This window comes from Podarcis gaigeae, assembly GCF_964106915.1.
Source record: "Podarcis gaigeae genome assembly, chromosome: 11".
NCBI classification, from domain to species: domain Eukaryota; kingdom Metazoa; phylum Chordata; class Lepidosauria; order Squamata; family Lacertidae; genus Podarcis; species Podarcis gaigeae.
The window spans coordinates 35,241,370-35,256,996 of record NC_139687.1 but is presented as its reverse complement, the minus strand read 5'-3'; the positions used below and the strand labels follow the sequence as shown (position 1 = coordinate 35,256,996).

At 39.8% G+C, this 15,627-nt stretch overlaps 1 protein-coding gene across 9 annotated transcripts in view; it reads right to left on the bottom strand.

Moving 5' to 3' along the window:
• The window catches only part of ARHGEF28 (Rho guanine nucleotide exchange factor 28), a 132,619-nt gene that overhangs the window by 29,897 nt on the left and 87,095 nt on the right, over positions 1 to 15,627 (bottom strand). For 6 of the 9 annotated variants that reach the window (XM_083703093.1, XM_083703094.1, XM_083703095.1 and 3 more), the window contains 14 exons: positions 15,261 to 15,324; positions 13,730 to 13,877; positions 13,521 to 13,642; positions 12,197 to 12,337; positions 11,528 to 11,778; positions 10,095 to 10,217; positions 8,010 to 8,127; positions 7,093 to 7,347; positions 5,520 to 5,596; positions 4,468 to 4,646; positions 3,528 to 3,616; positions 2,711 to 2,893; positions 1,764 to 1,895; positions 735 to 820 (listed from right to left, as the gene is read on the bottom strand). In XM_083703093.1, coding sequence (XP_083559219.1) covers positions 735 to 820; positions 1,764 to 1,895; positions 2,711 to 2,893; positions 3,528 to 3,616; positions 4,468 to 4,646; positions 5,520 to 5,596; positions 7,093 to 7,347; positions 8,010 to 8,127; positions 10,095 to 10,217; positions 11,528 to 11,778; positions 12,197 to 12,337; positions 13,521 to 13,642; positions 13,730 to 13,877; positions 15,261 to 15,324 — 1,968 coding nt within the window. The remainder of the gene's footprint in view (positions 1 to 734; positions 821 to 1,763; positions 1,896 to 2,710; positions 2,894 to 3,527; positions 3,617 to 4,467; positions 4,647 to 5,519; positions 5,597 to 7,092; positions 7,348 to 8,009; positions 8,128 to 10,094; positions 10,218 to 11,527; positions 11,779 to 12,196; positions 12,338 to 13,520; positions 13,643 to 13,729; positions 13,878 to 15,260; positions 15,325 to 15,627) is intronic. The other 3 variants (XM_083703096.1, XM_083703092.1, XM_083703099.1) reach the window with 1 other exon arrangement.

Below are 15,627 nucleotides of genomic sequence, written 5' to 3'. Positions count from 1 at the left end.
GTTGCTTATTTAAATTGCTCAGGCGATGAAAGTACTGTGGCAAGGTGAAGTAGGGGGTCTTGAGAAGGCATAGCTGTCAACCTTCCCTTTTTTGCGGGAAATTCCCTTATTCCAGCGCCATTTCCTGCTGCTTCCTGCTGCTATCCTGGATTGTTAGATATCCCGTAGACTGTCCCCAGGAAAGGTGAGGCTGCTGATCCCTTATTTTCAAATCGAAAGTTGACAGCTATGGGAGAAGGTGGCAATAGGGGTATAGTATGGGGGGGGGACTCAGGCCCTCCAGGCTGCTCTATCTGGCCCTCAGGATTCCCCCAGGTCACAAGCTTTCCAAGCTGCCCCCTGCCGCCGCCCCCATCAGCCCTGTTTCACACCCTCCGTGCATATATTTGCCTGGCTGAACTAACCTGGAACTGTGGCAAGGCTTCTTGGCTGCCTTGACAGAGCATGGAAAGGAATGGGCGAATATGGAAAAGAATAGCCTCATGTGCAAACACGTATTGCTCTTCCCACTTTTGACCCTGGCTCCGCACGCCGCTGGCATGTGACCCCTGGAATTTGCCTGGAGGGGAGGGAGTGTGGCCATTGGGCTGGAAATGCTTTGCCACCTCTAGGGTAGAAGGTGATAACCAGGCGGAAAGGACTGGGCACTGCGTGTATCAGATTTGGCACCTTGATATTCCTGAACAGAAACACCGTGTGCATGGCTCTGACAGAATGTTCACCAAGTAGCCTACCTGATCCAGCATGTGAGCTTCTGTGAAGCTGTTTGCATCATTGATATCTGAATCACAAGGCTCTCTATCCCCCTTCAATTCTGTATCTAATGATTAAACCATCAGGAAAAGACAGGAGTCAGATGTACAAAATTAAGTGTATAACACATGTAACCATTCAGCATAAATTATTCCTAGTTCTTCTCCTGCACTGTTCTATCTTCCTCCTTTTTCTCCTTTTTTCCTTTTTTGTTCCACTTCTCCAATTCATTTCCTTAAGTTCTAATATCCCAGTTGTGATACCTGCATCTTTATGTTTGTTTTTGCATAATTTTACTTTTGTTTTTCAAGGGTGGAGGACAGGGCAAAGAACTATGCAGACTACTGAGGCATCCGTACCTAATATTGGTTGTGCACCTGATTTATCAAAGTGTGCTTGTAGTTTGTATGTAGGATTGTAAACACATTCATGACTCCTACAGCACCACTCTCTATAAATCATGGGAGCTTGTGCTTGAATTGGAGACTAGCACATCAAGTGTTTAGAGGCCTAGCAGACATTACTAGGACAGCTGCAGCCCACAATATAGAACTGGCGGAACTGGCCCCATCCTGTAAACTGTAACATTCATCAGAATATCTGTCCTTTAAAAAATAAATGTTAATAGAAGGTATTAAAATAAAATGCCATTCACATTTTAAAGGGATGGTTTTAAATATCTAATATGAGTAATGTCTCTCAAGCAAAACAGAAAGTCGCACACTACACATCAGATTATTTAGTGAAGTTGCAACACAGAACAAGAGAAAATACTTTAAAAGCAATATAAATTTGCCAGTGATTTACAGGACATTCCTGAAAATGTATTTCCACAAATGGCTCCTATGTGGAGTTCATCTTATTGGATGAACTGGCCCCAAGTAAGTATACAGAATATGAAGCACTTTTCTTTGCTGATCCTGTTTTGCATTACATTTTGAAAAGGATTAAATAAATAAGCATGGTAAATTTAGCACTGGGACAATTAAAAGGTATTAGTGCTTACTAACAATCAGTGAAAGATTCGCAGTCTTCAGCTTCACCAAGATGTTCTGTCATGCTCGATTCTTCAGTACTCTCTTCTGTTGAGAGGTCTGTTTCATTCATCTGTGATAATCTTACAGCCGCATGGAGGTTTTCCGCTGTAGAAAGAAAGTAAGTTTAGGCTTTCAGTCAATAATTTAGGGTATCCCCCCTAATTAATGCTGGTGAATGCATGTTTCCCTTATATCAATTATGAACTATTTCTTCTTCTCCATGTGAAACAACTATGAGTGACTACTGGAATCATTTAAAGTTATTTTTACATTGCATTCCTTAACCTTTATTGGTGTATCGACTTTCTAATGAGCAGCTTATAAGCATGATGTTTTTTTAAAATTTGAACAAACTTAGTAATGAATCAGAAAACTCACTGTAGAAATTTGATGATGTGACAGATTTAGCAAGAAGGCTGTTCTCCTGAACCTTTTATCTAAAACAACTGCTGCTCTCCAGATGTTGTTGGACTACAACTCCCATCAGTCCAAGCCAGCATGGTGAATGGTTACGGATGTCAGGAACTGTAGTTTGATAACATCTGGATGGCCACAGTTTAGCCAACCATCTTTTAAAGCCTGGGTCTAGAACACCAGAGGTGTATCAGGTCTTTCTCCCATACTTTCAAGAGGTGCATATTAAGAAAGGGTCATGGAGAGAGAGAGAGAGAGAGAGAGAGAGAGAGAGAGAGAGAGAGAGAGATCTTTTTTGCACTTTGATGCTGGCTCCCCAGGTTTGGATTCACATAACTGGTACTTTGAGCCACAGCTTAATAGGAGCTGTGGTACAATAGTGACCAACTGCACAGTAGTCACTGAATGTGGTAATTTTGCAAGAGACATGTGGAAAAGTGTGAAAAGCGACAAAGGAGAGGACATGCCCATAGGGAAGAGCGGGATGCCCATGGATGAAGCCTTACCTTCCTTGAGAGCAGCTGCCAGGAGTGAGGCCACTTGAGGTGTTTCTCCAGAGTCAGGTTTTATCAGCAGGTGTGGTTCTACATGGACATCTTCAAAGCCACTCATGTCTCCAAGCTTTGCATAGATATTCAGCTTATCTTCTAAGTAGCTACAGATCTGTTGGTCCTGGTTACTCAAAATTACTGCCAAGATACAAATCCATGCATTAGGCCAACAACCACCATCGTTATTGCTTACTACTCTGTATGCTGAATCACTATTGGGAGAGGGGACCCCATCTGGCTTCTGTAACATGAAACCGATTTCTGACTGTTCCAATTTTTTGTCTACTTCAGCAAATTATCATTATAACGTTGCTTTTCAACAGCTGCATCACGCTAGTATGCTAAGCCCAGAACACTAAAGAGGCATGGTTGTTGCCAGAGTGATTGTACATCTACGTCAGAATACCTTCCCACAGAGCCACAGCCATTTCTCAGTGGTGCAACCTCACCTAGTTGTCATGTGGTACCTTACCATGAAGAAATGGCTCCCATGTGGCGATAGGGGCTTGTGAAAGAGTCCCGTGAAGGTAGACTAAAGGGTCTAGGTTGTCAATTGCCCACAAGCCAGAGGTTCCCCACTGCTGGAATGCTGAAAGTTGCCCCACAACCATTGGCAGCTCCTATTACTCAGAAGTCAGGGTGAACTGAGGGGTGGCGGCAGACACAGGTGTGAATGTCGGAGGCCCTCAAGGTAGATGGGTCTTCTTTACACCAAGTATTTTTTTTTAAAAAAAGCCATTTTATTTCAAGAGAACTAGGGCAAATATCATACCTTGACATTTTTGAATTTTGGCTGCTCTGGCTTCAGCTATTCTTCGGTCATCATCAGATTCGCTCATTTTTCCTTCTTCCTCTGGACAACTGGATGAAATGTAAACAAAGAGAATACAGCCAACACTCTCTCTCTCTCTCTTTCCCTCTCAAGCAATTAATGTATAAAATAGAGGTGTGTATGTGCAGACACACATGCAGCACAAGAAGCAAAACACTATTTTGCACTTAAGAGTATATGCAAAATCTCAATTTGTGTCATTCCACAATGGCTATTCCTGGTCTTGACATGTTTAGAAGAATAACCTCAGAGAAAATGTATTTGATCAGATTATTTTGTTGCTGTGAACCACCTTGTGTATAGTAATATAGAAAGGCAGTACAGTGGTACCTTGGGTTACATACGCTTCAGATTACATACGCTTCAGCTTACAGACTCTGCTAAATCGTGCTCCGGCGGTGCGGCGGCAGCAGGAGGCCCCATTAGCTAAAGTGGTGCTTCAGGTTAAGAACGGACCTCTGGAACGAATTAAGTACTTAACCCAAGGTACCACTGTATATAAATTAAAAGTGAAGTGAAGTGAAATGTGACAACGGATTCATTTATTTATTTTTTGAACAGAGCACAATATGAAGCAAATAAGTTTGCAGGACAATCCTATGAATGTTTACTTGGAAGTAAGTTCTACTGTATTCAGTGGAATTTACTGGCTCTTAAGCATGCTCAGGATTGCAACAGCTATGTATTTTCTATCACTAGTAACTACAGTTTAATGATCTCCCATACTACCTGTATATGTCTCCTTAAGAAAACCACATCGATAAAAGAAAATCTGCCAAACCAAAATCAAATCTGAACCAGCATTTCTAGGCATGATTTACACTCAAGTAAAGAAATAAATAAATGTAAAAAAGGCAATGCAGAAAGGGTCTGCCTGTACCTTTCCACTGCCTCTTGAACCTGCCTCATCCAATGACTGCGTTCCTCTTTGGAACTGGTATGAATTTCATACATCTCAGGCCCAGTAGATGAGGCACTAATCAGGAACATCCCTCTCTCCTCATTGGCTACTTCTCTGACAATAAGTTTCTGGAGGGCTATAACTGCAGGTTTCTGGTCCTACACAGAAGGAACCACGAAGTATTTATTATTACTATCGTCATCAACATCATTACTATTACTACTACTACTACTACTACTACCACGACCAACCCCACAACAGCAGGTCTCAGGGCAGGTTACAAACATCTAAAATTAAGAATTTAAAACAGATTAAAGTCACAGGAATAGGGCAGGCCCTGAAAACGCACATTTCAGGTGTCAAAGGCCACAGTAAAAGGGTGTGTTGTCAGTAGAATGTCAGAGCAATTTTTAATCATGGAAACTTTGGGAGAACAATTATGTTTGAAATGCACTGCAGGTTTTTGCAGATACCAGTATCAATCAGGACTAGTATAACTCGCTTTATTCGGGAAAGCACATGGTCTTTCATGTTACTGAATGTGCATTGCATTTTCCTTTAATGTGACCTGTGTTGCAGAATAAAATCACTGTATGCACTGGTAAAATGTCTCTTGCATACTAAAAACTCTGTTTTATTACTGAATGGATAATAATGACCATGTTCCAAGACTTCTGGGGTGAGATACTTAGGGTACTCTTTATTTAAATGCACTGGGCTTTAAAATACATAACTTTGGCTGGATCATGCCCAGTGTTTATGATGTTCACATATTATAAATAAAGTATTTAACCCTTGTGTAAAAAAAGTATTTATTCACAGCATACTTGGGATTTTGTTAAACCACACAGCAGCATATAAATGTTTGAAATAAATAAACCTTGATAAAAGGTTTTATGATTAGACCAGATACCAAAAAGAAACCCAGATATAACTAACAGGCAGGTACCAAACGAAGAAGTCTGGATACAGGCATTGTTACATGATATAATACAAAAGTGCAATTAACATTTTTAGATAATCATACTTACAACAGCCGCAAAAATATATTTTTGATCTTTTTCTTGTAGAAACAACATCACGTCATTTAGAAGGAGGGCTAATATATCTTTCAAAAAAGAAAGGAAATAAGTATCACAAATTAATTTCTTACTTCATCATAACAAATAAAAAAATGGAAGCAAACACAATTAAAATACATAAATAAAAATGTCTGAAAGGTACCTATATCTAAATCACTAAGACTAAATTAAAATTCTAAAAATGCCTTTAAAACATTTCTTCTTTTATCTTGGGAAACAAACAGAATGCTTGCCTTACAATTGATTTTCCAGCACTAGGCTCAAGATAAAACAATATTTACCAAGGTCTTCACCATTCAAGGAAATTCTCCCCTGCCCTCCCCAGCAAAGGCCTCGGCAGAAACTTTACTTTAAATAAGTAAATTGCGCATGAATGGTTTGGGACCAGATTGCTTAAAACAAGGCTGGGAAGAAGGTAAATCATTATCTACTAGAAGATTGCTAGGAGATTTGTAGTAGATCACCTATAGTAGAAGGGTTTCTGACTCAATTGTCCAACAGCAGCAACAAATAAATAGCCTTCTCTCCCCATCCTGCAAATAGCTTGGGAGTACATATATTTGTGTGGAGATAATTTGTGAGCTTGGTTCAAGTACTGATCACATATTTCTAGGCTGCACATATAGTAGGCTCAGAAACATCCAGTTACTTCATACTTTTATGTACTTCTGCCTTGTCTTTGCCACTGCTAGACCTGGCTCAGGCTGGTGGACCTCAACCCAAATATCCCACTAGCCTGGTCTGGCCACGTTTACTAGAAGGACTGCCTGCCCTGAAATCAATCTCAGAGTGCCTTGATCTCTGGCCCACCACTAGGAACCATGAGATTAGTGGGCACCATGGAGAGGGGCTTTTCAGTGATGGCCCCACAACTCGGGAATTCCCTTTGCACGGATTCCAAAGGAAATGCCTGCTTACTGGTGGCTTTTAAGTGGATTTAAAACATATATATTTAATTTGCCCTGCCTTCCATTGATGGCTTTGACTTCATTTTTTATAATGCTATATTGTTTGACATATTGCATTTATTAACTCCTGTGAGCTGCCTTGTGAAGGCTTTACTCTAAAATACAGGATATAAATATGTGAAAAAATAAATACATTTAAACCCCCAGTTTTGAGGAGGTTTAAAGCTCTTCAAAACTGTGGTTTAAGAATCACGTTAGAAAGCAGGCCACTGATGTAAAATATGTTACAACCAGAATTACTTTTGTTCTCATTCCTTATTTTTGTGGAAAGAGATAAATAATCGAATAATCTTAACTTTGGGGGAAAATTTAATGTAAGAAAATGGTGTATCTGTTTAATACTCAGTGTTTCAAATCTGTAAAGGCAAACCAGAAGACTGTGTTCTCTTTTCCATCATGTATATGGATCAGTGCCTAAATATGAGACACCTTTCCCTACAGAATAGTTTTTTATGCCACTGTGTCAGAAACCCATGTCTCTTGTTTAGAAGCCAAAGAGAGATAACAATACACAATTCTTCAAAAGCATGCAAGGAACTTAAAACTGCAAGGACCTTTGAAGCGTCCCGTAGCCGTTTTCCAATAGACTAAACCTTCGTGCAGAAGTGTCCTCTCTTTCTTGATCAGATCCTGCTTCCTGAAAACATGGCCATTTTTCAGCTTGGTATATGTTTTGTTTTCAATCTTACTGAGAATCTCCATCAATTTCTGTTTTTTCTCATATTCATTGACTTGCAAATCAACTGCTGCAATCATATCCTTGATCAGGCAAAGGGCTTTACATAAGTCTTGGTGTTCTTCAGTTCCTTCTATAGAAAAGCAAACAAATATATATACACTAATATAAGAATATATACACACACACTCTGTATAAGCAAAGAAGGGAAACCATTTCTCCTTAAATAACTGGAGTGGATTTTCACAAGAGATGCCCAAGCGCATGTTTTTCAATTTATTTCTGTACATAGTTCATGGCCTATGAATTCCACCCTAAAAAATTCTAATTAAATATGTGGTTCTGAGGCTTTTCATGTATGTGGTTTGAGACGAAAGCACATATAATGATAATAACTGTTCCAGAATTAATATCTGCATTCCTTTTCCATGCAACATATGCTTGCTTTGTATTACTGAAAATATGGCTTCTGCCCTTCTGGGTCCCAGTAATAATCAATGTGACGAAGATATAATGGCCAGGCCAGTTCTTGCCACTGCTTTCATTCAAGAAAAAAACACCTTGACGAAATGGGTTCGTCAAGGGGGACGAACAAAACACCTTGACAAAATGGGTTTGTCAAGGGGGAATGGAAGGGGGACGTGAAATTCTGATCCATCTGTTGTTTACTTTAGGTGGATATTTTCCTGTTCACAATGTGAGAAACTAGGGAAAAATCTCTGGTGCCCCTAGTGTTATTCAACAGAGCAAACCTTGAGAATTTCTGATGGCATGTGAATTAAAATTATGGCTTACCTTTGGAATACTGCAATATTCTCTCCACTAGAACTGGGTACTTTGTGATTCTTTGAGTAACAAGCAGAATACATTCTGGGATTCCTCTACGTCGAGCCAAAAGATTACTGTTCCGTAGCTTTAAAAACAGATAGAATTTTGAAATACATCCCTTGTTTGATGTATTTGATACGCAGGTTATGTTTAGCCTATGTTTAACAGGGTCCTCTTTTTCTGATTAAATCCAATGAAAATTCATATTATTCTCTTTATCTAGCTACAACATTTGTATGATGCAGTCAATAAGATAACTAACTATATAACTGAATTGTTCTGAAGGATATGATAAGTTCCCCAAGTCAGTGAATCATTAGAGCAGCCATCCCTAATCCGTTGCTTCCCATCTGGCATTGTAATACAACACCCATCATCCTTGACCATAGGCCATGCTGGCCGAGGCTGATGGGCGTAGAGTCCAACAACATCCAGGGGGGGGGAGATGCTTTCTGGAATGCAACTATAACACTTATGTAAATAAGCATTCCTACCTGTGATACTTTCTCCCCCCCCCCTTTTTTTACATTGTGAATCTCTCCTGCCAGATTAAGGTAATTTTTACTTATCTTAGTTTTAGGGTTTGCATCATCAACCTGGTCAATAGAAAACAAGGTCTTCAACGGATTAACTAGTGTGAATTATTACTTTAGTTTGAAAGGTTATTGTGGTGGTTTTGAAATAAAAATAATCCAAACGAAAGAAGACCAGCACTAGTGGCTGGAATACCTGGGATGCTGAAGAGGACAACTAACTATCGTTGGTGGTGTCCAACATATCTCTTTTGCTCCTTCTGAGCCTAGTGAAAAGACCTAGCCCTGAAGATCTCAGAACTATATCCAAGCTAGGCTTCTGTGGGTCATCAGAATACAGCAAAATTCAGCACTAAGGGGGTCGGGTTAGCTTCCTTGCTTTGTGTTGCTAATCTTGATTTGCATTTGTTATTAAATTTAGATTTTATTGTAATATTAAATACGTTGACTTTGTTGTATTTGAATTTGTTGTTAAGTTTTGTAAGAAACTATGTGGATTTCTTTGGCAAGGGGGGTTTTCCCCAAATCTGATACTGTATTTTGATAGTACAGTGGTGCCCCGCAAGACGAACGCCTCGCAAGACGGAAAACCCGCTAGACGAAAGGGTTTTCCGTTTTGGAGGCGCTTCGCTAAACGAATTTCCCTATGGGGTTGCTTCGCAAGACGAAAAAATCTTGCGAGTTCCCACGGGGTTTTTTCGCTCCCCCCCCTTTCCTAAGCCGCTAAGCCGCTTATCAGCTGTTCCACTGATAAGCCGCCTCTCAGCTGATCGCTAAAAGCCACTAGACCGCTAATAGCGCTAATCCGCTAAGTTGTCAATGGGCTTGCTTCGCAAGACGAAAAAACCGCTAGACGAAGAGAATCGCGGAACGGATTCTTTTCGTCTTGCGAGGCACCACTGTAAGTTGAAATTCATTGTAAGCTTTACTAAACTGATTTTACACACAATTTGTTAAATTTTACATTTGTTAAAACCTCACTTACAGCTATGGGCCTGTTTTTAGAATAGAATTTAGCTCAACAACATAAATGACCTATGCCGATTAATTTTGTGCCTGCACAAGGTAATATATTCAGTTCTTTAAAAGAAACCTCTGTTAAAGAAAAATTAATTATATAATAATTAATGAATAATAATAATAATTTGCATAGGACTTTCAAGTGTTCAAAGTGCTTCACATACATGATCCAGTATCCCCATGATCATTATCTCTCATCATACAGCCTGAGGAGGGGGAGATTGAGGATGAAAGAGAATGACTTGCTTAGGGCTACTAGTGAATTCAAGGCACACAAAGTTCTAACCAGCGACTTCCAGATTTGCAGCTCAGACTCGAGCCTCTGTGCTACACCAGTTTTGTTCAGGCATGTTACTATTAAGGTTTCATTCATTCCAGCATTTTTTCTACAGAAGTAGCTGAGATTCCTGGATTGCAGGGGGTTGGACTAGGCAACCTTCGGGGTCCCTTTCATCTCTACAGTTTTATGATTCTAACTCACCTGCTATTGCCAACTTACTTTGATGAAGTTCTGAAACTTTTTATTCTGTTGCAGTTCTTTGAAAAGGCTCACTGCTTCTTTCTGATGACTACAAAATTCCCCATATATCATCTTCATTTTGTTTGCATTCTCTTCTGAAAACTGATAAAAGGCAGCAATTAAAAATAGTACTCATGGAACATCAAATGCCTTACACTGAAAATGTTACTAAGCCATACAAAGCCACACACATCAGTCAGATTAATGGCTAACCTCTGAAGGCAGTGGGAATCAAATAAAGTCTACACGTCTGACTACAATTTATGTACTGGTATTCAGTGGAGAGTTTTCACGTAAGTAATAAGACTAATATGTAGGGCCCCCCCTCAAATATTTAATTGTGGCCAAAGGTATCCAAAGGATTATTTTTAACAAAGACTAATTCACTATATGAGGAAATAAGTAAAGCCATTTATAGGCCAGAAGTGAAGACTGATTATGTTCTGCATTATTAACGTAAGCAATAAAATCCCATCCCACCCCCCAAAATTGTCATGAAAATTCATCAGCATTTTGTACGCTGTTTTGAATAATATTCACATTTTTGCAACCAATTTCCCCTCGTGTGTGTGTGTGTGTGTGTTTTCAAGGGGTTAGTCTGGATGATACCGGACTCCCTTGTAATTCCTGGGGTTAAAATCTAATGAGGATTCCATTGCTGAATTAGCTAGGCAGGTTTTTTTGTGATATAAAGGTCATAGTTGTCACCATAGGTACCACCTAAGTATGGTCTAACAAAGGAAGTTGCTCTGTGCCAGAGGGCAAAAGGGTGGGCCCCTTCCCTCACCTGGCTTGTAGTGAGAAAGGCAGAAATCACAGAGTTTCATGAGCTAAGAGCTGGGCTAGAAGAAGGGAGAAGCCAGGGAGACAGAGCCATGCTTGACTTCTGTCTGAATCCAAGGCTGTGACCAAGGAAGACACAAGACCTTCTGAGGTGTTAGTGCTGTGAGCCTCTCCATCTTGGGGGTCAGGTTGTATATATGTGTACATAAATCATATATCAGAAATACACCACAGTCTCTGCTCTCCCCCATTCGAAGGAAACCAAACCCTGGAACCTCTGGGAGTGGCGTGCAACAGTACGTTATTTTCACTAATACATGCATTTATTGTGTACACTGGTATGTGCATTTTGGTACACATTACCGGGCAGGAGAAAGGCATTGCAAAATTTGGAGAAGTGAGAATTTTGAAATATGGCTGTTTCGGTTGACATTTTGTTTTGCAAAGTGCAAATTACAGAGGTTCACTTCACAGACTGGATCAAAATTCTCCTCCCATTCCTAGTTAGATATTCAAGTTGTAAACCTTGCAGATTACTAATATTGAATTAAATTTCTCCTCCATCCCACTGAGCACAGTAAAGTTAATAAGAGTAAAAATGAATAAAATTATTCAGTTCAGTGCCTTACCTGCTGCACAAGGATGTCTCCAATTCTGCTAATTACAAAATTTCTATCACTGCCCTCCTCACATGATTCCTGTCGTCTCTCCTTCATACTGCAGAAGAACTGCTGGTGAAGTTCTAGCAGTTCATCTAAACAGGGGAATATTTTGTCCACAGTGCTGTGATCCAGCTGCAATTCTTCTTTCATTCCTTTTCTGAATATTTTAGACATAATGAATAGGGTATGGATGTGATGTACTTCTGTCTGCATCAGCTCTGCAGTGAAGAAAAAGAAAATGCACAATTAAATAAATCAAAACTGACTTCCAATAAACTAACAGTCCCATATTTAAAAAAATGGGGGTTAAGGCCAGCATACAAGGACACTATACAGTCGTACCTTGGTTTTCGAACAGCTTAGTTCTTGGACATTTTGGCTCCCAAACATGACTGTTCCAGTTTGCAAACTATTTTTGGAAGCTGAATGTCCGATGGTGCTTCCGTGGCTTCCAATTGGCTGCAGGAGCTTCCTGAAGCCAATCAGAAGCTGCGCTTTTGGTTTCCCCTGGTGTGTTTTTTTCTATTTCATACAGCGGGTTCCTTATTTTTGTGCTCACCAGCAGTTCCGGCATGGTTTACCTCATCATCTGTATCTAGTTATACAGAACATTAGACTAAATTTTAGAATACTGACCAAAAATCACATCTTGCCGTTTGATAATGTCCTTTTCCTGCTTATTGCAAAATGAAGGGTCGACAACAAGACTCCAGGATTCTGCCTCAAATTCTAATGCATCGGTGCTGAGGTCGCTCCACAGTGAGGCATCAACGTCGTCTGTAGATATCAAAGTAAACAGTATTTAATATACCAGCCACATAAATATGAGCATGCGAAGGTGGAACTCAGGCAGTGATTAGATAATAACATAAATCAGATGTAGGGTTGATTTTTTTGGTGCACACAAGCAACACTGATGGACCTCAGTTATGAGGTTGCATGAGCACATGACGCGAATCGGGAAGTCACAGATAGGGCTGAAAATGTGTGATTCTGCATCTCAGGCCTTCTTCCGTATAAACGGACTCAAATACAGTGGTACCTTGGTTTAAGAACAGCTTAGTTTATGAACAACTTGGATTAAGAATGCTGCAAACCTGGAAGTAGGTGTTTTGGTTTGTGAACTTTGCCATGGAAGCAGAACATGTTCCGCTTCATGTTGAGTGTGTCCCATTTGTAAATTGAGTCCCCCCCTGCTATAGGAAAGCAAGCCTTGGTTTAAAAATGCTTTGGTTTAAGAACGGACTTCCGGAATGGATTAAGTTTGTAAACCAAGGGACCACTGTAATGAGATCCTGTTCAGAGACCCCGCTGCGGGTGTGCCACACAAACACATGCACCAAGTGTGTTGGCTGCTGGTAGAGGGGCCTCCGATGAGAGAATTCATCCCTAGAGAGGCTCACATAACGCTTTCCCTATGATTATTTCAGCACAAAGACTTTTTAGTTTTACCAGGTCTTCTTAAGAAATCCGTGATCTTATTGTTCTGAACCATAGTTTATATGCTTTTGCATTTCTCTCTGCTGGAAGAAGAATTATGCTGGAAACTGAATTTTTATGGTGTTTTATCATTTTTATGTCCAGGAAAGAATGTTAGCAGGTAGGCATACATAAATATGTTAAATTGTTTTTAGTGTTAAAACACTTTGAGGTGTTTCATAGGAGGTGGTGCATAAATAAATAAATCCATATAGGCAAGAAAACCACTAGAAAAGAGATAGATATGTATTTTTAAAAGCATGATGCTGAGATGAAAAGGGAGCTGGTCCTTGCAAGCAAGAACTATAAAGCTTGCAATGCTCTTGTGATCCTTGCTGCAGAATTAGGAATAATGGAAATGGAAATGGGAACAGATGTTTACTTATTCGTCATTACAAGTGGTACTATTTTATAAACACTTCTTGTTAATATATTACACATTTACACATGTCAATAGTATCACACTGAGTTCCCCATATACCTTCAATTATAAAAGAGTCAACTGACGAAGCGGTCCCTATTGATTGCAACAGCTCTTCAGAGTGAGACCGAGATCTCCAGCTACTGGTATCGGTATCTGATTCCAAAGGTGACATGGATTTCCTAGGGTAAAGCAAAACCGTACAGGTGTAGTGACTCATTTAGATAAGCATCATGTTTACTGCAAGACATCAGAGAGTGCCATTTTACCTTTCAAAACTGGTACCTGGAACACTTTTGGATAAGGGGTTTGATGGCTGCAATACATCTTTTTTTACAGTAGATAATCCAATGGGTGTTGAGGTAGAAGGGTGCATTGAGGACATTGTTGGCTGTGGAACATCTCTGAATGATGGATCTGGAAGGTCAAAGTTTCAGGTATTTCAGATATTGGACAAGTTTAACAAAGTGCTCTGTATCTGTGTCTTTGGGGAAAGCTGCAGCTTAGAGGGTGAGCACATGACTTGCACTTAAGAGGTTCCAGAATCAACTCCCAGCATTTCCACATAAGGCTGGGAGGGACCACTATCCAAAACTTTGGAGAGCTGCTACCAGTCAGTGTAGACAATACTGAGCTAACTGGACTAATGATCTGATTTATTATAAAGCAGTTTTCTATCTCCCAATGGCAAACTATGGCTATGATACCAAGAGCTCTTATATTTCACTCAGCTGATTTAAATAATAATAATACAGTGGTACCTTGGTTGTCAAACAGCTTGGCTCCCGAACAAATGGGCTCCCAAACGCCGCAAACCCGGAAATAAGTGTTCTGATTTGCAAACATTTTTTGTTCCAATGCAGCTTGTTCCAATGCAGCTTCTGCAGCTTCCGACTGAGTGCAGGAAGCTCCTGCAGCCAATCAGAAGCCATGTCTTGGTTTTTGAACGGTTGAATGGACTCCCGGGACAGAGTAAGTTTGGCGACCAAGGTACCACTGTAATAATTTTGAGTTGCAATCCACTACAACATATCCAAAGTATCATGGAGGGCTACTGCACAAGGAACATGTTGAAGCATCCCTGGAAGAATCTAAACGAATCTTTGGATCCTTGCCTATCTAATTAATGATGATCTCAGTAAAAATATTTTGCAGATTAAAATACACTTTTGATAATATTGTTGTAGGATTTAGAATTTTGAAAGGGTGAATTGCACCAGAGGATGAAGTTAAATTACTTCTCATAGCTATGATACTAAGTGAATTATGTTCTTAGACACCATATAACCTCCATTATTCATATTTCATAGTCTGATACTTTTTAAAATAGAATTTCACACAGTTTTAATTCAGTCAGGCTAATATTTCTAGCAGTTTCAACAAAGCTCAAAACTTTTGAATGGTTCATCCTGACGTTAGCGCATGCTCAAATAAACCAATATCTGTTTTCCTCAGATAATGTCTGCATTTAAAATTTTATTCTAGTTCGTAAGTAAACAATGGCTTGATGAAACCAAGAAGTGATTCATGAAGGGGCTTGTACAAGGGGAGAAGGAGGAAAGAGCCCACAAGCCCAAGGCCTATACCCAATTCTCTAAACCATGGTTGAGCATATTGGTTGAATGCAGCCATTGAGTGCATCTTCACAAGTATTCAGGATAAAGTCGTATGCAAGGACAAATTGTGTAGAAGCTCAGTTGTATCGTTTTAAGCTTATTTTGCTAGTATTCAACAATTTTAACTGACAGGTGAACTGACAAATGGAAAAAAATATGGATTTACATCTCTTAGCTTTCTTACTAGAGTGCTTACTTGTCTGGACAGCTTGCATCCTGTTCTTAATATGGCACCTTTCTTGGGATTTCTGGTAAAGAAGAATGCTTTCTTAATAGTATGAAAATTTGAAGACATCATTTAACACTCCTAGGCTTTAGGGCTGCCCCTCACCACATTCTGCCACTTCACATTCTGTGCTTTCCCTATAGTAAGTATGCCAATTGCTGGCATAGACTCAAACCTCAACATACATACCCATGAAATTTTTCTTGTTAAATTCCAGAGTGTTGCAGTTGGGTGCCCATTAAAGTGAATAGAGTCCCTTCTCCCCACAACTCACAATCTCACCCATGGTATTCTGTCAGAATGTCTTAATACCATGACATGTTGC